The following is a 22,769-nucleotide window of genomic DNA, read 5'->3' as shown; positions in this document are numbered from 1 at the left end:
TTAGATATGGCCCTTGTGGCTACGGGGGTCAGGGGGTACGGAGGGAAGGCTGGGGCGGGGTTCTGAGTTGGATGATCAGCCATGATCATAATAAATGGCGGTGCAGGCTCGAAGGGCCGAATGGCCTACTCCTGCACCTATTTTCTATGTCCTGTACTACCCTGTAATGCTCCGTGTCCTAGCAACCTCAGTATGCCACATGCCCGTCATTGCAGAATAACACTCTTGCGCCATGTGCAACGTCAGCACCAATATTTAATTAATAATAAAATAAATGCCAAACTAGTTTTACTGGAGGGGACGTCAGTTTATTTTCATTACTATAAAAGAGGATGGTGCATTATTTAAAGCATTGCCATTTGCATGTACATTTGCAGTTGTAAACTCCAGGAGTTCATGCAGACTTTAACAATATCACATTGTCCTTGTAACAACCGATTGGCAAAAAAAAGGCAGAAGAAACTTGTTTTAATTAAACACTATTTATATATCTATGTTACACAGCTTCTGTCAGAGTCGACACTTACTTGAACATATTTACAAAATAAGCAGTTAATTTTACAGCAAGTTTGCGTACTTTTAATAAACAGCACATACTAAATTGGAAGAAGGTTATGCTGGCACCATTCAATGCCCCATTGGAATGCCTCTTTGTATTAAAATGGAAGCACTTGAAATGCTTGCTCGCCAAACAATCTCTCTCAATACTGCAGGTAAACAGCGACACAAAACAAACAATATAAAAAGGTGTTGAAGTGTGCTATAAAGCGTCTCGGTTTAGACATTGTGTCTTACTAATTTTCTTTAAGTGGTACAATTGTTGCTTTGACAGTGTAGCACATTTTTCCTTTTATCCACAGCATGGGCTGTTAATACTGAAATCCCCACCACAGTGCTTTATTTTAAGCTAAACTCTCACACGCTCATCTCACCCGCACCCCACCTTCCCAGATTTAAACAAGATGCTCAGAGGTCGGCAAATTTGGCACCAGGAGGAAGCCAAACGGCATCCTGTCACTGGCGCAGTATGATGCAGAAGATGCAGAAGACCACTCCCTCGACCTTTCCCGTATAGGTCGGAGAAATAAAATGGATTGTATATAATAAGAGTTACACTAAAAACATTCATAATTAAATTAAAACAATCATTAAATGTTATACTGTATTAACATAAATCCCAGTGCTGCCTGGAATCTAGACATGAAAAAATGACTTGCAAAACATGAGGCATTTTTCATGAATAGGTAATTAAAGCAAAAATGGCTAAATACAATTGCAGTCTAAAACTCATCTATAATTGTTAAACTTCCTGGCTTGTTTTAAGGTGCATCTGCACATTGTGTAATAATGATGAATTTCAGAAACATGACGAAGAAAATGTTTTCACAAACTACTAAACATTTTTGCAAGTATTTAAAAATAATATAAATGAGTAAGAAATATGCATATTTTGTTAAGAAAATTTTTGGCAAACCTTCTTGGTAGTTTTGGGGAAAAACCACCTTGGTCTTAAACACCTTAGAACAATGGTTCAGCAGGATGTTCCTGCATTTTACACCACTGGTTAGCAATGCAATCCTTTGTTTAAAGTCATGCTTTCACAGCAATGAACTTCAGTTCAGTTTGACTTTACAGATATAAAATTGAGAAGGAGGTGCTGCTGCTAATCCAAACTTCAAGGGATTTCCATACAATAACCCACAAAGTGTTGTCAATTTGCTCCCCTATACACATCACACTTGAGAATTAGTTGCAGCTCACAATACTGGAATTTCAGATTGGAATTAACCCCAAATTGTTTTAAAGATGTAATTAAATCACTGGTACAATGGGGCAAAGTAACAAGGAAGGAATCTAAATATTTGAACTTTTTTGCTGCTCAGTAAGTGATAAAACAGCAGTTTTAACAGGGTTCTAAGATGCAAAATCCTGAGAAGTCACTTATAAAATATTGGACATTATTCCAAAACGCACCATTTATTCTTCAGTTTTTTTCTTATCTCATGATCTTCAAAAACAACTTGAACTTGACGTGACTTTTCCTAGACCTTACCCCAATGACTAAGTAAATATTTTTAAAATGCGGTATTGTGGCAATACAGGTGTGACCACCTCCAGCTCCGGTTAAATAAGTTTTTAAATGCATTTTTAAGGATATGCATGTTACCGAGTTTTTAATTCGACCTGAGCTAGCTGCGGAGCAGAAGTATCGAAAATTAAAAATTCAAGTAACAGTGGAAATGAAAAAAATGTGCACAGAAGCACTAATGTAAACAACACGATAAAAATATATTATATATATTTGTATGTACATACACACACGCACGCACACTGAGGTTAAATGCACACCTTTCAATACAAAACCATAGAAAGTCACATGGCCACAACTGCATCAGCAAAATAAAACCAAGCTGTTTTTGGTATTCTCTCTCCAGCTAATTCTTTAGCATTGTCTACAAAGTCCCTAGATTCATCAGCTGACAGTGAGAACACAACTGACGAAGATTCAGATGGCCACAAAAATATTAAAGGCTTGAGCAAAAGGATGATCACAGACCAATAAAGGGCATGTGCAACACGACTGCTCACTCTGTCCTCACTAGGGTTTGATGTGAAGTTTTCATAAATGGGATATTAGAAAAGATATTATCACTAGAATTAATTATTGTGGCTGTATCACAGCCTGGTATGGAAACACCACAGACCTTGAACATAAAACTCTACAAAAAGTAATGGATACAGTCCAGTCCTCCCCACCATTGAGCACAGCCACATGGAGCGTTGCCACAGGAAAGCAGCAGCAACTATCAGGGATCATCCTCTCCCCCCACCACCCAGGACATGCTCTCTTCTCATTGCTGCCATCAGGAAGAAGGTACAGGAGCCTCTGGAGTCACACCACCAGGTTCACCCCCCCCCCCCCCCCACAACCATCAGGCTCTTGAACCAAAGGGGATAAACTTCATTTGTCCATCATTGAAATGTTCCCACAACCTATGGACTCCTTTTCAAGGTCTCTTCATCTCATGTTCTCCATATTTATTGCTTATTTATTATTATTATTATTTCCTTATTTTTGTATTTGCACATTTTGTTATTTTTTGCACACTGGTTGAACATCCAAATTGGTGCGATCTTTCTATTATGGCTATTAGTCTATTATGAATTTATTGCAAGAAAGGGAATCTCAGGGCTGTATATTGTACATATATGCACTTCGATAATAAATTTACTTTGAACTTAGAAAGGATAACGGTACACATAAATAGAAGCAGTTATTTGCTAACTACAACACTCAGCATATCAGAATGCTTTATTACCATCTAATATTTCTCAGTATATTCATCTCAAAGGGAATGCCAAGAGTGCAGTAGTACTTTGTTTAAATATCTTTTCCCCTTCTCTTACCCCTAACATTCTCTGTCCATTCCTCCACATTTTAGCTATTTATGGAAATAATACATTTGTCAGAGAACAAAATCTGTTTGCTACAATTCTTTGCTACAATTATCAGTGAATGAATGACTTATCAATTACATTTTAAAAACAGTCAATCTTTTTAAATAGAATTATTAAGGGATGTATTCTGATATACCTATAAAATATGAATCGTTAAGAAAGAAATGCATTCCAATATACCAATAAAATATTAATTATGTAGTTTCTACCCCTGTTTTCAATGGACTCTTTAAACTGACCCTGAACTCCTACTTGGAATTTGTAACGTAAAAGTTTTTTTTGCCCCCCCCCAGCTTAGCATTACAGAAACAAGCAAGCAAACAGATCTAGAATATCTCTTCTAATCAGATGGTGACAGACAGATCAAGAGACATTAGTGTAACTAGTGAAAAAACATATGTGTAGAGCTAATGACAGACAGTTTGTTGTCATACAAGAAATCCATCTGAGATGAGCTCTGGTTGGAGGTGACAGCAAAAGAACAAATTTCACAATTCTGATTCTGAAGAAATGATGTGCATTTGCATTATACTTTTCCTCAGGACATCTCAAAGCTGTCAAGAGACATTGGGCACTGTTGAGCATGAATACTGCCATTGCATATGGTAATACAACAGCATCAAGTTAGATAATCAAGGCTGAATAAAGGATAAAAGATAGCCAGGGCACAGTATGGCTGTGGGGCATAAACACTGTTCTGACCAAGGGGAATATATTCCCATAACTGAATGAGTAGGAAAAAATTGGATGTGGTATTTGGAGAGAAGAGGTGATGGGCTGGCCAGTGAGTGAGGGAATGTAAACTCCTTTCCCAACGGAGTAAAATAATAAACAGTGGTTCCCAGTTACGGAAATTGTCCACTTTTGAGGAGAAACCAATTGATGCATTAAACTGATGTGAGTGACACCATAAAACCAAGCCCAGCTGTCACATACAAGTTCGCCTGAGATGTCGTCTGTTTATTCCTTTCCATAGATGCCAAGTCGACGTTTTGAGCTGAGACCCTTCATCAGGACTGAATGAGTCTTGATGAAGGATATTGGCCCAACGAGTTGGCTGTTTATTCCTCTCCATAGATGCTGCCTGACCTGCAGAGTTCCTCCAACATTTTGTGTGTGTTGCTCTGGATTTCTAGCATCCTGAGTTTATGGTTTGAAAGAGTTCTGACAGGAGCTTGGGACTACTTAATCTTTCTAAACTACCTACCTTTACTTGAGTCTATGGCAACGTTATCAAATGCACTTTACTGATTATTTAAAATGGAATAAACAATACTAAATTGTGTTCCAATTTAGCCAGACCTATCCAAATATGACATGCAGAGGAAAACAAAACCTTCAAAATATCCAACAAATTTACTAAGTTCGGGCTTTTGTGTCCTGTGTTCTAAATGGCATGGGGTGAAATTAATTACTCTTGCTTTGCATGCAAAGTCTAATTTGATGAGCATTTAATCCCCAAATTGTATATTTAGTTGTTGCTATTATTATGTAATGATTGCAATCCCCTATTTTGTGGTTTCCTATGAAAATGTTGGCTAGGTAAGCCATTCTTTGTTTTTGTGTCCAGGAGGAAATCTGTGAAAATTTCTCGATAGGATGCTCTTACGTTGATTAGTGATGGACAAATCCTGAAGCAGAACACTAAGGTCTTCTCCCATCAGCTTGTTGAGACGGTAGTAAACGTTTACTTGAGAACCTGAGACAATGAGCCAGAACCCAAGCCCAAGTATCCCTCATTAATCAGTAGAGCGATAATTTAGGGCAACAGAAATCCCTTTCAACACCTGTGTCAATGCCTCTGAGGGACTATCCTGGGCCTGGCATATCGATACAGTTACAAAGAAGGCACAACAGTGGCTATATTTCATGAGGAGTTTGAGGAGATTCGGTATGTCACCAAATTTACTCGTAAATTTCTACAGATATACTATGGAGAGCATTCTAACTGGTATGGGGGAGGGGGCAAGGCACAGGATCAAAATTACACTACAGAAAGTTGTAAACTCAGTTAAGCTCCACTGTGGGCACTAGCCTCCCCAGCTTCTGGGACATCTTCAAGCAGCGATGCCTCAAAAAGGTGGCATCCATTATTAAGGACTCCCATCACCCAAGACATGCCCTCTACTCATTGCTACCATCAGGAAAGGAGGTACAGGAGCCTGAATGCACACATTCAATGATTCAGGAATAGCTTCTTCCCCCTCAGCCACCAAATTCCTAAATGGGCAATGGACTCAATGCCTCACTACTTTTTTTTCTCTTTTTGCACTATTTGTTTAACTTTTTAAATATATATGTATATACAGTACTTCTTACTGTCATTTATGGTTTTTGTTATAATGTATTGCAATGTACTGCTGCCGCATAACAACAAATTTCATGTCATAAGCCAGTGATATTAAACCTGATTCTGATTTGGATTCTTTGTATTATCTAAAAGGGGTCACAGGACAACTTCAATTTTAAAAGCACAAGGAAACTAAGTCACAACTGGTTTCAGAGTAGAAATGATCAGGTATCTATTCTATCTGGAAGAATAGTGCACAGACATGGGAGTGAATGGAAAAGAAACTGAGTAAATAAAATGTCCTAAGATGATTTTTAATCTTTCCATATTGACATAAAATTTCTCAGCTTCACACTTCACATCCTCAACTATTCTTTTACTGTCCACCTCACTTTGTAAAGAAAACCAACTCTCTCCCATAGGTTTAGATTATTCCAGGGATACCAGATACCAGCCAAAGAAGATGGCAATAGACGGCTCCAGACTCTGTCAACTATCACTGTCAGCTTTGCTACTGAGAAATTAGGTTTTGCTGGCTGCTCACTGTGCTGAAACTACTCTCTCCTTGGCATTACGGGGGCTGCGAACAGAAGAGCCATCAGGGTTGTCACAGAGGCTGCTGATAGCCATGGTTCCAGAGATGTGACCCATGGACGAATGCTGCTGGGACACAAACCAGGGCCTGAACAACCCTGGTTGAGTCACCTGGTCAAGGGGGTCTGATGCTGAAAGACCCAAAACACCTGATGACTGCAGGTTACATCACTGACTTGTCCCAGTGCATCCTAAAATGTATCTCAGCATCTTGTGAGCCGAAGTTAGCCAAGAATCATGGCTTAGTTGAAATCAGTTAACCCAACAAAGTTGAGGCTCAAGTGGGATATTTTGCATTTCCTTAGCTAACTGAACAACTGTAGAAGGGACTTGTACTGATTTATTTGGTGTGGCAATACAAACTGGATGCAGCATAGCTTGAAGTGTGTAAAACTATTGTGCCCCTTTCCCTATTGGAGACCTAAGTGCTACCATAGTATCTCTCACTGTGATTAAATTCCACTTCATTTTGCATTTTGAAGATGAAGCCTTTAAAAATCCATGTTCAAGCATCATCATCAAAGAAAAAATTTGTCTGGCAACAATTTAAAAAATGTATTCATACCACTGTGCTAGTCAATTAAAATCATCAGCACATTTTAGAGTCATAATTCTGCCTGGATAAAAATGATATACAATTCTCATGACTCACCCCTCACCAATAAAATGGGTTAACAAAATATTTTGACACAGAGACCAGTGCCCCTAAGATTGGTATTTTAATTAAATAAAGCAAATCTTAACTTGTTAGTTTGGGTTTTTTGTTAATAAGTATAAAATATAAATACTTTGGTGATTAGTGCATTAGTTGTAGTATAGCATAGATACTTTATTAAAGAAACAATATAGATTTATCCTATTTACAAACGGATTTCTTAATAATTAAAATTAAATCTGTTGTTAAATAGCATAAAACTAATATGCATTGAACAAAACTTGCTCATGATTAGGTAGAAATCTTTAATCACCTAGATAATTTAGTTAATCCTGTAGTAAACATTTAATGCAGACTAATATGCCAACAAACTACACTTGATAAATACTAGCAAGTCACAGCCTTCAACCGTCTGGAAACTGATCTCCAAAATACTGGTTGCATCAGACTAGCTGAGTATTTCCAGAATTTTGTGTTTAATTTATCTGCAGTGTTTTTGACTTTAACTTACTCATTTCTGACATGATGGGGTGAGAATTTCCTCCAAACTACTCCTGTTTCATCATTGTGAAGTTGTTGAAGTGCAACAAAGTCAGCATATAAACGCACGGTCAGCATTTCTGCTTCAGTTCCAGACAAGCTGTGGCACTCCGGCCAGGATACTGCAGATTCTTGTTCACTGCACTGTCATTTTAATCCGGGCAGCCACTTATATGGGCAACTATTAAAGAACAAAAACTAATTGGGAAAACAGCTGGGATTTTGTTCTTTTATTTTGGACACTATGCCATTTAATTGGGACAGGAGACTGCTGCCGAACAGTTTCTAACTAGTCAGTCACATCCACTTGTGTGGTTATTAGACACTACACCGGGCTTAGGGTGAATAGTTTTTAAATTGCATCAGTTGCATGTGATTTTTGTCACTGATAGCTGGCGAGACATAGCCAGTAAGACAATTCAGAACTGTTTTGCTCACTGCAGTTTCAAGCATTCACGCTTGGAGATGCCAGAAATGGCTGGGAGTGAAAATTAAACAATTTCACTACTTCAACATGTTAGGAACCACTTAGAATTTGAAGGTATTGATAATCATCTTGAATGTTACAATGAAACTGAAGATTTGGAGGATGTAGTCATCGATAGTATTGTATGAAGGCAGTCCATTATCTACACCAGGTGTCTCCATTGATTTTGTTCATTTGCAGTCAATCAAAAGAACACAGCAGCGTACGCTGGATGAATTCCTCCGTCAATAACTATTAGGATCTAATACACAGTTTTATAGAACTGTAGTAGCATTGATAGTGTTCTAATTTGTTCTGTATTCCATTTAAATACATAATTTGTTACTCAGTTAAACTTTAGTTTGTCTTTTTTATGCCTTTTTACTACAGCATTTCCATGAAACTTTGGTTAATTGGAGCAGCCGCTTAATTAGGCCAAAATGCACTGGGGCCGATGTGTCCCAATTAACCAGAATCAACTGTATTTGCAACCCATGTGCTTCACTCCCTGCAATCTATTGTCTTTCACTTTAAGACATTGAAATCAAGGGCTGCAGAGGTGCCCACGATGACAGTCACATGGTATGTTAATTGACCACTAATAGCTTTGGAGAGATTAATTTCTGTTAAAAAGATTGAGGCCTGTCAGAGAAGGATTTTATTTCTGACTTACTCTTTCAATCAGAATTCTCTCAAAATCAGGACCATGTGGACATGGCATGAATTGAAATGAACACGTGCCATCACAGGAGGCTTAGAGCACAGTGGATCTGCAATCCAGATTCATTTCTAATACCACAAAACTACCCGTACCTCTTCTTGTCCCTCATAACAACTGTTCACATTGAGCTAACAAGCAAATCACCTGTGCTCACTCATATTTAAGGAGTGGGGGGGGTGCGGTTTAACATAGATAAAATTCAAGGAAGGAAAGGGTGAAAATTTTAAATATATTTTAAAAACAAAGATGAAATTCACTTAAAAATAAAACTCTACTAAAATGGCATTGAGTTTGCTCCCTATGTGTCACATCTTAATTACATTAGTTAGTGAGGAACTCAAATTAATAAGGGAATGGAGGTTAAAGTAATGAAGGTTCATGAGCCAACATGATGCTGCTGTGGGTCAGTGGAAAGCAATGCTTCAGTACCTATCAATATCTACATAGTATTTTAAATAACTTTCTAAATACATCTGGGTTTAAGTGCCCTGTCTATCACCAAATCATTCCCTTCCTTTTGGATAGCTGAAACATGCCCTTTGTGAAAACAGGATAACAAAGTTATCCAAGTTGTGGTGTGGACGCCCAGCTAATCAAGGTTAAACTGGTTCCACAATCCATCCCACAATCTTTTTGCCCTCCTATCATCAGGCAGGAGGTACCACATCATTAGGACAGGGGCTATTAGGATGAGAAACAGCTTCTTCCCCAGGCTGTGAGACTACTGAACTCCCTGCCACCACCCAGGTCTCATCACATAAGAAGCACCATTATCGTTTACTGTTTAACTTGTATCGTAAATGCACCTTATGTTAACTGTCACTCTTCTGGAATATAATTTATTATTTATTAAGTTACTTGTGGTAATATTACTTTATGTGTTATGTGTGAGTTATACAGTAGGTACTGTGCTGTGTACCTTGGTCCGGAGGGATGTTGTTTCATTTGGCAATATGGTTGAATGACGATAACTTGAACTTGAACTGCACCAAAACATGGGTGGGTAGCAAAGCAAGTTCAAAACTAGCAGCAGTATATTAGTAGCCAGCAAAGCCCTTTGAATTCTGCAGCTACACTCCCGAGTGCCTAACTTGATATCACTCTCTTTAGCCCACACCCAATTTGACCAGCCCCGTACTGTTAACAACCCCCCGTCATGAACATATACAACAACTGTAAAGAGAAGGTCAGCTGGGGGACCTGACCCTTCATGAGAACGATATTCTAATGATCAGTGTCTAGGGGACAGACTCTTCACTAAAACAATGTTACGACAGTTGGTGTCATTCAGATACTGATTCGGATATCTTCGAAGCAGGTACTGATTTTAGTTTTCTTTCTGGAAAACACCATTTTAAATAAATAAAAACCCCAATCAGCTATATTTCCTGGGATATTTCACCAGGACATCTCATACACAAAGCCACTGGAATTTACAGAGAAATTATTTAGTTGTCTAAAAGACCACTGCCCACCAATTTGGCTACTCCAATGGGAAATCATTCATGCCTGCACAGACAGCAAGGTTTAGGTGGTTTTGGTAATGAATACGACATTATTTCAAATATTATTTCCCTACAATTACCTGCTTTTTTTCTTTAAAAAATCCATCTTGCTGAAATGTGTGTGCATCCCAAAAAAATACAGAGCAGCAGAGCCTTTCAGTTTTCTATAAAATGGTTAAGTGAAGGAAGATTGATAGAAAATAACTTTAAAAATACAGTCAATGCTTCTGGGACTGCCAGATTCTATCATTAAACATCTCTAAAGAAAAGAGAGCTTTTTGATGTCCCCAACAATCAGCTGTTTTCCGCCTGTTAATAGGGGAGAAGTAAACCCTCACCATTGGCCCAGCTGCTGAAAGTTTTAGCACTAATCAATTTCCATCAAAGGTATTGATGAAATCGAGATGAGGTCGAATGTCTTTGAGGCTTTACGCTTGTGGACTTAGTATTCGAGTCACTGTCTCTAAGTGGACCTGACGTCGAGCTAGCTGATGGTGAAGATGACAAGGCCGGCTGACAAAGCTCTGAACTTGCATTGCTACTCAAAGTCTTATTACTGGATGCTGGCTGTTCAGATTGCAAATTTCCACTCCGATGACTGGGACAATACTGTGCATCTAGATCATCTGGTCTGAATATTGCCTTGGGTTTAGGTTCTAAATCTGGCTGCATGCTTTCCCCCGGATCAGAAGTCTCCCAGGAATCAACTTTCTGCTTTAGTTGGCTCATGTTAGAAGGTTTTCCCCCTCGATGGCTACAGTCTTTGTTCAATCCTAGCTGTTCTTCTTTCCATTCTCTGAAGTGAAACTCTGATAAATCATTCTGTACCACTACCGTGTGTCTCCTTCTAATGTTCTTCTTTCTCCGGGTCTCCGGGGAGTTCTGTTTCCTTAGCCCTACTCCAAACATATCATCTGCTGAGGTTTTCAGCCTAGCTTTCATTTGATCAGTCAGTATTCGTTTTGAAACTTTGGTTGGATCCTCCTTGTTTGAATCAGTCTTGAGGAAATCGTGTGTCTTGGTGGAATTGGGTTGATTTGAATCATGATACAGATTTGCAACCAATGAAGTCTCTTCATCTTCTTTGATCTTTGCGCTAAGTTCATTTGCACCTTTAGGTTTGGTCAATTTCTTTCTAGCCAAGGTATCGCACTGAATTAACCTGTGGGAATTAAAAGACGGCATATTGCTTAATTTCTGTGTTGCAATCCCTTCTTTGTCAGAGCTTGTATTACTGTCTGACTCACGGCGAGAAAATCTTCCTGAAGTCTGCTGTGAGTTCGAAGCTTTGCCTGGCAGCGTGCGTGTGAGGTAGCCACTTTCATTGTCTGTTTCGATCTGACCTCCACACTCACTGATGAGCTCACTTCTTTCATCGTCAGCTTCGTCGCCCCTGCTCTCAGCAATGGACTGCACTTCAGGACAGATGTTATGATCTAGGGTTGTTGCTATGGACGAAATGGTGGAATAGCCTGAAACAATTGAGCTGGCATCAGTGGCGATCAGCTCCTTGTGCTCCATCTCAGGTGTACGCCACATCTTCAGCTTGAGGCTTTTGGGAACCTGTTCATTGTTGTTGTAACACTGAGGACCAGGGATAGCTATTTCATGACCTGTGCATTTTCTTCTTCCGTCTGAATTGAGAAGTTTGAGGGTGACTCCTTCTTTTAAGGAACGATCGGTACCAACTGAAGATGGGCTGATGTGTGGTTTACATGAAGAGTCCAGTTTAGCTTCCTCACTCTCCCATGGAGATATTTGATTGCAGTGCTGGGTGGAATAATTAGATTCTCCTACTTTCTTCCGAATTTCTTTACTAGCAATTGGCTCCACCTCTCTCTTCCTGCTATTATCCAGCTCCCTCTCTCTCTCTCCTGCTACATCCCTCTTTCTGTCCATTCCCTTCTTGTCTAATAATCTCTCTTTGTTAATAGCCTTAATAGGTTCGTGTTCGGAATCATCATCCGTGCTGCTTTCAAGCATTTTCGCCTCTTTTTTCTTCCTCTTACGGTTGGCAGCTGCAAAGATTGACATCACAAGCTCCCTGTTGTAGAGCTCCTTCCTAGATCCCCATGATCCCTACAATAAAACACAACAAAATTAGTCCCACAAACAGTGAACAAGAGAGAAGTGTATAAGAAAAGAAAAATATGAATATATTGGCATCCTGGAAACTAAGTCATTGGGTATACCTGAGATGCTTAAGGAGAGTCAATCTGCCCCAAAAATTACTGGCTAACTTTTATCGATGTGCAATAGAGGGCACATCCATCTGACATACTGACATATGGAATGACAGTCTGGTACTCCAGCTGCAGCAAGACAGATCACAAAGCACTCCAACGGGTGATTAGGACGGCTCAGCACATTACTGGGACACAGCTACCAGCCCTGGAGACAATCTACAACTCTCAATGCTCGTAATATCATTAAAGACCTATCCTAGCCTGGACACTGTCTGTTCAATCTCCCGCTATCTGGTAGGAGATACAGAAATATCTCAGCCAAGACAGTAAGACTGAAAAACAGCTTCTTCCCGAGGGCTGTTGTGCAGCTGAATAATGTTATACCCCAGCCCGTCGATGGCCTTTGAGTGTTATCAAAGACACTTGTTGCTTGTAAATATGGATTTAAAAAAAAATTAAGCTGTACCACATGCATTGTAAATCTCTGTTTTGCATGGACTGGAGTAGAACCGCAATCTGGAGTAGACGCAGAAAGGATGTTTCCTAAAGTTGAGGAGTCTAGGACCAAAAGGCACAGTCTCAGATTAGCCAGAGGGTGGTGAATCTGTGCAATTCGTTGACACAGATGGCTGTAGAGGCCTAGTCACTGAGTATATTTAAAGCAGAGATTGATAGATTCTTTATTAGTAAGGACATCAAAGGTTACGGGGAGAAGGCAGGAGAATGGAATTGAGAGGGATAATAAGTCAGCCATGTTGGAATGAAGGAGCAGACTAGATGGACTGAACAGTGTAATTCTGCTTCTAAATAAAATGCAATTACAAATGCAGATGAGCTGTTTTTAAAAAATGAGATAAATTCTGGACGCCAGATGTAAAGAGGCACAGAAATTATTTATATGGAGCATGAGTAACTGAGTATTTTAGAAATCTGTAGGTTCTGGGAAGGAATAAAGTCCTTACCCCATCAGGGAGGATGCCATGTAGCATCACACCAGGACCACCAGACTCAAAAACAGTTCCTTTCCCCAAGCAGTAAGGCTGATCAACACCTCTACCCACTAACCCACCCCACCACACCTCCAACCACCACTACTTTATCATTTCCTGTCAGAGTCACCTTATGTACAGACACTCCTGTGCCTAGCATCACTTTATGGACATACACTCAATCTATGTATATAAGCTATCTTATCTATTTATATTTATTGTGTTTTCTATGATTGTGTTCTTTTGTGCTTCATTGGGTCCAGAGTAAGAATTACTTCATTCTCCTTTACACTGGAAATGACATTAAACAATTTTGAATCCCGAATCTTAAGGAACGTTGTAGCCATGAGCTTCTTGAAGAAGTGAGTTAGTTAGTAGTAGTGAGATTAATCTGTATCTCAGTACAGTTAGAATACATGGAAAACACACACACCATCTCAGTTCACACATTTAGAGCTTAAAAAATGGTACAAAGAAATAACGTACACAATTGTTGGTGAAATAGTTGAATTATAGAAGTCTCGAAATATTTTAACCCTTACCTTGGACTTTGCTGAATCACTTGTGGTCGAATCTGCAAGTTCAACAGAAAAATAGCACCAATTAGGAGTGACTCAGCTTAATAGTTACCACTGCAACGTTATTAATGGTTAGGTTAGGAGTCACATGACAAAACACAGCCAACAGAACAGGCCACAAATAAAGCAGTGCTCTCTGCAACATGGAGATCACAGCATGGCAATGAACTTCAAAATTATATGCACCTATTTGCATTTTCAGCATTTATTGGCATCATTGGTCGTTCTAACAGAACTGAGGATTGTCTGCTTAAAACCAGAGAATAAAATAAAAGCAATTGACCATAGACAGGTAACTAATAGGATCTGGTTTTTATATATTATTTGTATATTAACATATTATTATAACTAACAATAGATGCAATTTAAGTCACCAAGGCTGGTGAAAAAAAGAAAAACCAGATGATAACAGCATTTCAACATGGGACACCCATAGACTAAAGGAAGGGTTCCCAACCTTTTTTATGCCATGCAGCCTTACCATTAACCGAGGGGTCCGCAGACCCCAGGTTGGGAACCCCTGGACAAAAGCAACTCGGAGGCAACAAATTTTATAACCTCCATCAATTCTTTGTAAATTAGTTCATCTCAAGTATGCAAAATCTGAAAATGCAAATCCCTGATTATATGTAAATAAACTTGTTTAACAGGCGCTCAACATTATTAAACACATTCAGCCATGCCCATCAGAAATAATTCATTGTTAATACAGAGCCTGCTCATTTGTTGATTCTGCAGGGGGGGATGTTTGCTGCATCTTTGTACATTGAAGGTGACAGGCATCAAGTACAACACTTTACTGAGCAGTAACAGATTACCTTCCAGATAAAGTGAAGCCTGGCTTAGTGCTTCCTCAGAATCTATAATCTTTGGTGAGAGATCTCATTTGTTTCTGTCATGACTTCTTACATTCACCAACCCTTGCAGAACAACACACAATTTTGACCTAGGCTCTGCTAATGCCACTCAAGTTAGTGAGGTTTAGCTTTGTTGAATTATCTACTGTACTCTTTTCTCTTTCCATCTCCTTCGACTGGGGAAAATACTTGGCTTCCGGGAGACCTTTATCCTTCATCATCAACAGAAGCTTGCCAGTGAAGCGGAAAATATTTACCCTCACACAAGATGAGTCAATACAATACAGTATTGTATGTTGTCCTCTTCTTCAACGAACAATGGTTGAGGCTTCTATATTACTAACCGCAAGTTTACTAACTTTAGTTCGAGGGACAGGTTTAATCAGCTGCTACGTTCTGTACCTAGCCAAATCATTCCAGTAATTATTCCATATTCTCAAGATGGTAATGTGCAGTTGGAATTTATTCCGTACAAAAACTTGTACAGGTGAGTAAGCACACGTGGTTCTTAATCTTGGTAAATTAATTACCGTGTTCAAAGTCATATAAATGAAAATAGGCCATTCAGTCCACCATGACTACACTATCCATCCATAATTCTGTCTTCCAGCACTCGGTCCATAGCCTTTTATGTGCAAGAGATTCAAGTGCTTATTTAGACTCTCCTTAAATGCTGTCAATGACTCAGCTTCCACTGCTCTCTCAGACAACATACTTCAGATACTCTCCACTCTCTTGGTGAAAAAAAGTCCCCTTCACATCCCTTCTAAATCTCTTACCTTTTAATGTAGATCTATGTCCTGGAGTGTATCTAGCAATGGTAAAGGGAATGGTTTCCTGCAGTCTAGTCTACCTATACCATTCATGACTTTATAAACTTCAATCATGTCCCCTCTTAAACTTCATTTGTCCTGGGACAACTGACTCAGGTTCTGAATAACACGCACAAAATGCTGGAGGAACTCAGCACGAAAGGCAGCATCTATAGAGAGGAATAAACTGCCGACTTTTTGGGCCAAGGCTCTTCATCAGAACTGTGAAGGATTTTATGACGTTCTTGTGTTTATGACATAGATGCCCCAGTCTGTCATCAAATGAAATGTTTTGTTCCAGACAACATCCTGGTGAATCTCCTCTGTACTTTCTCTTTCTTCACTATCACATTTCCTATAGCATGGTGACCACCACACATAGTACTCCAACTGAGATCTGACCAATGTTTTAGCATTTTGTGTATGTTGCTTTGGATTTCCAGCATCTGCAGAATCCCTCATGTTTATAATTTGCTGCTCCATTGCAAAGTCTCTTTGAGAGATGCATACACTGAAGAAGTTTAAATCTTCTTTTCGACGGGAGCTCAGTGAGACCCTCTTCCACTGCTACCCCTCTGTGATCTCTGTTGCCCTCCGACTCTTCGGCCATGTACTTACCCAGACTTGCTAGCACAGCCATGTACACCTTCTAGCTATCCTCCTTCCCCACCCCCCCCCACCTTTTTATTCTTGCATCTTCCCCCTTCCTTTCCAGTCTTGGCCTGAAACACCCACTTTTTAGTTATTTGAATAGATGCTTTCTGACTTGCTGAGTCCCTCCAGCATCTTGTGTGTGTGTCCCTTTGGATTTCCAGTATCTGCAAAATTTCTTGTGTTATGTTTTATAAAGTTGGACTATAACCTCAATTACCCTGACTAAAGGCCAGTATCTCATATGTCTTCATAATGTTATCTACCTGCTCTGACACCTGCAAGGATCTTCAGATTTGTCAGTGAGGTCCCTCTATTCCTCACTACTCCCAGGGATACTGCCACTTATGGAGTATGTGCCAGCCACATAGGTACTCCAAAAATGCAACACCAACTATTTATCTGGATTAAACTCCATCTCCATTGGGAGGGAGATTCAACAGCCTTAGGTCCCACACCATCAGGTTCCTGAACCAGTATGCTTCAGTCAACTCAACTCTGAACTGATTCCATAACCTATGGATTCACTTTCAAGGACTCTACAACTCATGTTCTCAATATTATCTATTTATCTATTTATTATTACTACTATCTGTTTCTCTTTTTGTATTTGCACAATTTGTCTTCTATTGCACATTGGTTGTTTGTCCATATTTGTGCACAGTTTTTCATTGATTCTATTGTTTTTTCTTTATTCTACTGTGAATGCCTGCAAGAAAATGAATCTCAGGGTAGTATATGGTGAGATATTCATACTTCTCTACTCTGTGCAAAGGCTAACCATCTGATCGACCTTGTTTAAAACCAATTATTCAGAAGCATCATTTATAAGTTAGAACAGCGGTTCCCAACCTTTTTTTATGGCATGGACACCTACTATTAGCCAAGGGGGTCTGTGGACCCCAAGTTAGGAGCCCCTGAGTTTGAATATCCTGTAATATGCGTCAGTGTAAGCTACAAATTCAAATAGATCCATCTCTAACAATTCACTTACACGCTTTTTAAAGCAGGTTTTATATTGTATAATAGGATGTGTTTAGTTTGGCACCCACTGTCAGCAACCACTCATCACTCTCCTCTGGTACCCCTCCTCCTTCCCTTTCTCCCGTTATCCACTCTCGTTTCCTATCAGACTTCTTCTTCAGCCCTTTACCTTTTCCACCTTTCACCTCACAGCTTCTCACTTCATCCAGCATTCCCTTATCACCTGCCGGCTTGTACTCCTTCCCTTCCCCCAGCCTCCTTGTTCTGGCTTCTTCCCCCTCTCGGTGTCCTGATGAAGGGTCTCAACGTGAAACGTTGGCTGTAGATGCTGCCTGGCTTATTGAGTTCTACCAGCACTCTGCATGTTATGCTAGGAAGAAAATGTCTCACACTAGCAGTCTCTTTGCCCCAATCACATTACCCAATCTAAAATTATCCATTTTCCACATCAGATTTTGAAACAAGCCCATTTAATGTAGCTTTGTGCTGTGGCCCATACCCAAGCAATGGATTGGAATTGAGTTAAAACTCATTTGACATGGCAGCCTTAGCTAACAGACAAAGAGAATGGATACAAATTCAGGTCCTGGGAGGTAAGCAACATCTTAGTTCAAAAACACAGATTGTGCAGATGCTGGAAATACAGAGGAACAAACACAAGATGCTGGAGGAGCTCGGCAGGTCAGGCAGCATCTATGGAGAGAAATGAACAGTCGACGGCTCAGACTGAAACATCGACTCTATTCCTTTCAATAGATGCTGTCTGACCTGCTGAGCTCCTCCAGTATTTTGTGTTTGTCTTAGTTCACAGTCTCCTACTTCTTAGTTTTAATATTAATGTACAACAAATTTCCTAAACATTGTATTATTAATGAAACGCTAGTTCGTAAACTTCAGTGTGCATACCCCATTTTAAATGAACAACACCTAGAGCACATACCCCATGAAACCCAGAACAGAGCATCCTGACTGGTTGCATCATTGCTTGGTATGGAAGCACCAATGCCAGAGGAAGAAAAAACCTACAAAAAGTGATGGATACAGCCCAGTCCATCATAGGCAACACCCTCCCCACCACTGAGCACATCTACAAGGAAGCAGCATCCATCATCAAGGACCCCCACCATTCAGGTTATACTTTCTTCTCACTGCTGTCATCAGGAAGGAGGTACAGAAGCCTTAGGTCCCACACCACCGGGTTCAGGAAGTTATTACCCTTCAACAATCAGCCTCCTGAACCAGCGTGGGTAACTTCACTCACCTCAACACTGAATTAATTTCACAACCTACAGTCTCACTTTCAAGGACTCTAAAATTCATGTTCTCAGTACTATTTATTTTTTTTGTATTTGTACACTCAGTTTGTCTTCTTTTGTACATTGGTTGCTCGTCAGTAGTTTTTCATTGATTCTATTGTATTTCTGTGTTCTACTGTGAATGCCTGCAAGAAAATGAATCTCAGGGTAGTATGTGGTGACATATATGTACTTTGATAATAAATTTACTTTGACCTTCAAAGTAAGCAATGTAGAAATGAACATATTCTCTCTGGACAGTAAACGGACCTAAAAATTGTTCTACAGCAGCAAAGGTATGTCAACATAGTGCTATGGGAGGGCATGAAAGCAGCATGGAAATATACCAATCAGTTCAATTGTTTTGTGTATAAATCCCAAAGTGCTGATACAAGAGACCAAAGCAATTCATCTGCTGATGATCTCTTATTTTTTGGGACTTCCATGGTCTGGTATGATTCCTCAATGGACTAATCAGAATTAGGCACCAACCACAAACAAGAGAAAATCTGCAGACACTGGAAATCCAAGCAACACACACCAGCAGCTCCTCTAGCATCTTGTGTGTGTTGCTTAGACACCAACCACCTCACTTAGAGCAAAAAAGTTTAAAGATTTATTTTCAATAGAATATATCTACCAGCGAATTGCTTTCTTAAGTTTCTCACTTATCATCATGCAAGTACTGTGTCAAGGTTAAAGGATTCAAGTTCAGACAATGAGATTTTGCTCACATAAAATGCAAAGCTGTTTTCAATTAAAATTGTTAATATTAGGACTCCACACAACAGGCAAGAAAGACAGAATTAGAGTGGAGTATGAAAGACAAAGAAATGATGGAATTAAGGCAGAGTGCAAACTATGTTTGCTAAACATTGCTGAAATTTCACTAATATAAAAAGCTATATATGCTTCTTCAAAATGTTTGGCCCAAGTAATCAAACAATAAATTACACTTTTAATCCTCCCACCTCAGAAGAGTGCAACTTTCTACTCTATCATCTTTCATTGACTTCACGTGCCTGCTCTGTGCCAGCCAAGATGCCCCACCTGAGCCCGTCCCGTCTCCCTCTCTTCTTCCTACTACCATTGGACAGAAGGTGCAGGAGTCTTGGTTCCCATGCCACCACGTTCAGGAATAGTTGTTGCCCTGCATCCGTCAGGCTCCTGGCTTCACTTGCCTCAGTGCTGAACTGACTCCACAGCCTGTGGACCAGGAGTTCCCAAACTTTTTTTATGCCATGGACCTCTACCATTAACCGAGTGTACAGTGTACACTCAGTTTTAGGGTATCTGCCTTTGTTGTGTAAGTTCTTTTTCATGGATTCTTTGTACTTCCTTATTTTCCTATGGATGCCAGTGAGAAGATGAATCTGAAGGTTGTATATGGGATACATATTTTGATAATAAATTTACTTTGAATTTTGAATGTTAGGTGTCTTAGATAAAGACAAAATTATAGGAGAATCAATGCTAAAGCACAATGCCTGATACCAAAATAAGTTAGTTAAAGCCAAGGTGGAAAAATAGTCTGATGTATTTTTCAATGAAAATGTTATATTGTAATTATTTACAAAATAGTAGGGTACATTAGGTTATGGGGGAGGGTGCGTTTAACTGTCACATAATATATTGGACGGGTCATCATGGTGAATGCTGTCTATTCTTTTTAATGTCGGATGACAATCGGGCAGGGTGTAAGGGTGTACAGCAAGTAACTGATCCAGTGCTGCATGTGATGACAGGTTAACCTCTATCACTTTAGATTTATGTAAAATAATACTGGAAATAATGTAAGGACACAGCAGTAGAATACAGCTACTATCTACTCAGACAAAATTTACAAGGATGTTGTTGGAAGAGGTTGAACAGGCTAGGGCTTTATTCCCTGGAGCGTAGGAGAGCGAGGGGAGATTTGATAGAGGTGTACAAAATGATGAGGAGTATAGATAGGGGAAATGCAAGCAGGCTCTTTCCTTTGAGGTTGGGTGAGACTAGAACTAGAGCTCACAGGTTAAGTGTGAAAGGTGAAATGTTTAAGGGGAACTTCACTCAGAGGGTGGTGAGAGTGTGGAACCGGCCATCAGCTGAAGCGGTGGATGCGGCTTCGATTTCAACATTTGAGAAGTTTGGACAAGTACGTGGATGGGAGGGGTGTGGAGGGCTTTGGTCCAGGTGCAGATCAATGGAATTAGGCAGCACTGGATAGGCTGAATGGCCTGGTTCTGTGCTGTTGTGTTCTATGGCTCTACTCCCACATTGACATCGCATGCAGCAACTTGCTGCCTCGGGACTTTCCCAGTCTGCAATTTGTTACAACAAAATTTGTCCTTGCTAAAGTAATGAATGGATTGCCTGTTCATCACCTTCATGGAATTTAATGGAATAGGCAGATAAGGTTTGTCAGTAATTCACTACTAAAACAAAATAATCTTAATTTTGCTTCTTAGCAAAAGAAACATAAAGGACTAAAGACTCTGATATATAAAAAAATCTAATCTTGGACATGGGGAAACTACTATGGTAGTTTTCTGTAGAACTGAAGGATCAAAGTCACTGACTTTGACCCCTCACCATCCTATCACAGCATCTCACTATTACTGATTCTGTGAACAAAATTAAAACTGTTTATAAAGCTAGTTAACTTTTCTTGGAATGAAAATCACAGACTGGGCTGCAACTCTGAAACACAAGGATTCTCTGGAACATGAATGCTGTAGTATACTGTACACGATTCCAAATACATTATTTTGCAGTTAATGTATTACAATTATGCCATACACACCCTCTTACTTCAGATTTGGTCCAATGTGTGGAAAGAGCTCTTTTTTCAGGACTTTAAAAATAAATAACTCAGATACTATAGCTTACACTCTGCGTGAGATGGTAATGGTAGCTTCAGTTTTATAAGAAAGAGTGGAGGAGATGTGGGGCTTAGTACATCACCAGAAGCTTGCAAACTATAAGAGTGACAAGAGAATTGATCTGATTATTGAAATTCAGGGGTGACTGGGCAAAACAAACATAAGGATTTTAAATTTTAAAATTGCAATGTGATGGGATAAGCAAGATGAGATGGGTCTGCGAGTCTACTGGGGAAGTCAGAAGTCCGCAAGTCCACTAGAGACTGGAGACCAGAGTTGGTCTGTCCTGGTGTTGGAGGACTGTCTGTGTGCTTGTCTGGATGGGTGGGTGGGTGTGGAGGAGGAAAGGAACTTATTTTGCTGTAGTTTTGTTGCTGTTGCTCTGATGTTGATGCTTGTGTTGTTCTGCTGAATATGTTGGTAATTCAATGCTGGCGCCAGAATGTGTGGTGACACTTGTGGGCTGCCCCTCAGCATATCTTTCAGTTGTGTTGGCTGTTAACACATATGATGAATTTCACTGTATGTTTTGATGTACATAATAAATAAATGAATCTGAATGAATGAGTGCAGTGGGGATGTTGAGTTGCAATATTTAATTTTGTGTCTGATACAACTGCATATCAAATTATATGATATATGTGTATTAGATGGAAATTGTAGTGTAATCTGCATGGACACTCACAAGTTTCATTCTGCCATTTTGGTGCATAATGGGTGGATTTCTGTGGATCATCTGTTACCTCAGTTACATACATGCAAGTGCCGTATTGCATACAGTTCTGGTTGGCCCATTATAGCAAGGATTTCAGGGCTTTGGAGAGGGTGCAGAAGAGATTTACCAGGGTGCAGAAGAGATTTACCAGGATGCTAGTTGGATTAGAGGGCATGTGCTATAACAAGAGGTTGGACAAATTTGGGTTGTTTTCTCTGGAGCTAAAGAGGCTGAGGGGAGATCTGATAGTGGTTTATGATTATGAGAGACATAGATAGAGTAGACAGACAACATCTTTTTCCAAGGGTTGAATTGTCTAATACAAGAGGGCATGCATTTAAGATGAGAGGGTGTAATTTCAAAAGAGATGTGAAGGGCAAATGGTGAAGGGCATTTTTTTTTTACACAGAGTGTGGTGGGTGCCTGGGGTGGTGGCAGAGGCAGATACATCAGGAACTTTTAAGTGATGTTTAGATAGGCACCTGAATATGAGGAAAATGGAAGGATATGGATATCCTGTAGGCAGAAGGGATTAGTTTAGTTGGCCAATTGATTACTAATTTAATTGTTTCGGCATAACATTGTGGGCCGAAAGGCCTGTTCCTGTG

At 39.7% G+C, this 22,769-nt stretch overlaps 1 protein-coding gene across 1 annotated transcript in view; it reads right to left on the bottom strand.

Annotated features, from left to right (window-relative positions):
- Nucleotides 1-286: 286 nt before the first annotated feature.
- LOC140191802 (rho GTPase-activating protein 23-like) overlaps nt 287-22,769 on the bottom strand; it is a 244,970-nt gene continuing 222,487 nt past the window's right edge. Inside the window, 2 exon segments of the mRNA XM_072249578.1 lie at nt 287-12,309; nt 13,948-13,979. Coding sequence (XP_072105679.1) covers nt 10,612-12,309; nt 13,948-13,979 — 1,730 coding nt within the window. The 3' untranslated portion in view covers nt 287-10,611.

Source organism: Mobula birostris, chromosome X, assembly GCF_030028105.1.
Source record: "Mobula birostris isolate sMobBir1 chromosome X, sMobBir1.hap1, whole genome shotgun sequence".
NCBI lineage: Eukaryota > Metazoa > Chordata > Chondrichthyes > Myliobatiformes > Myliobatidae > Mobula > Mobula birostris.
The sequence above is the reverse complement of the archived record's forward strand: the minus strand, read 5'-3'. Positions and strand labels throughout refer to the sequence as shown.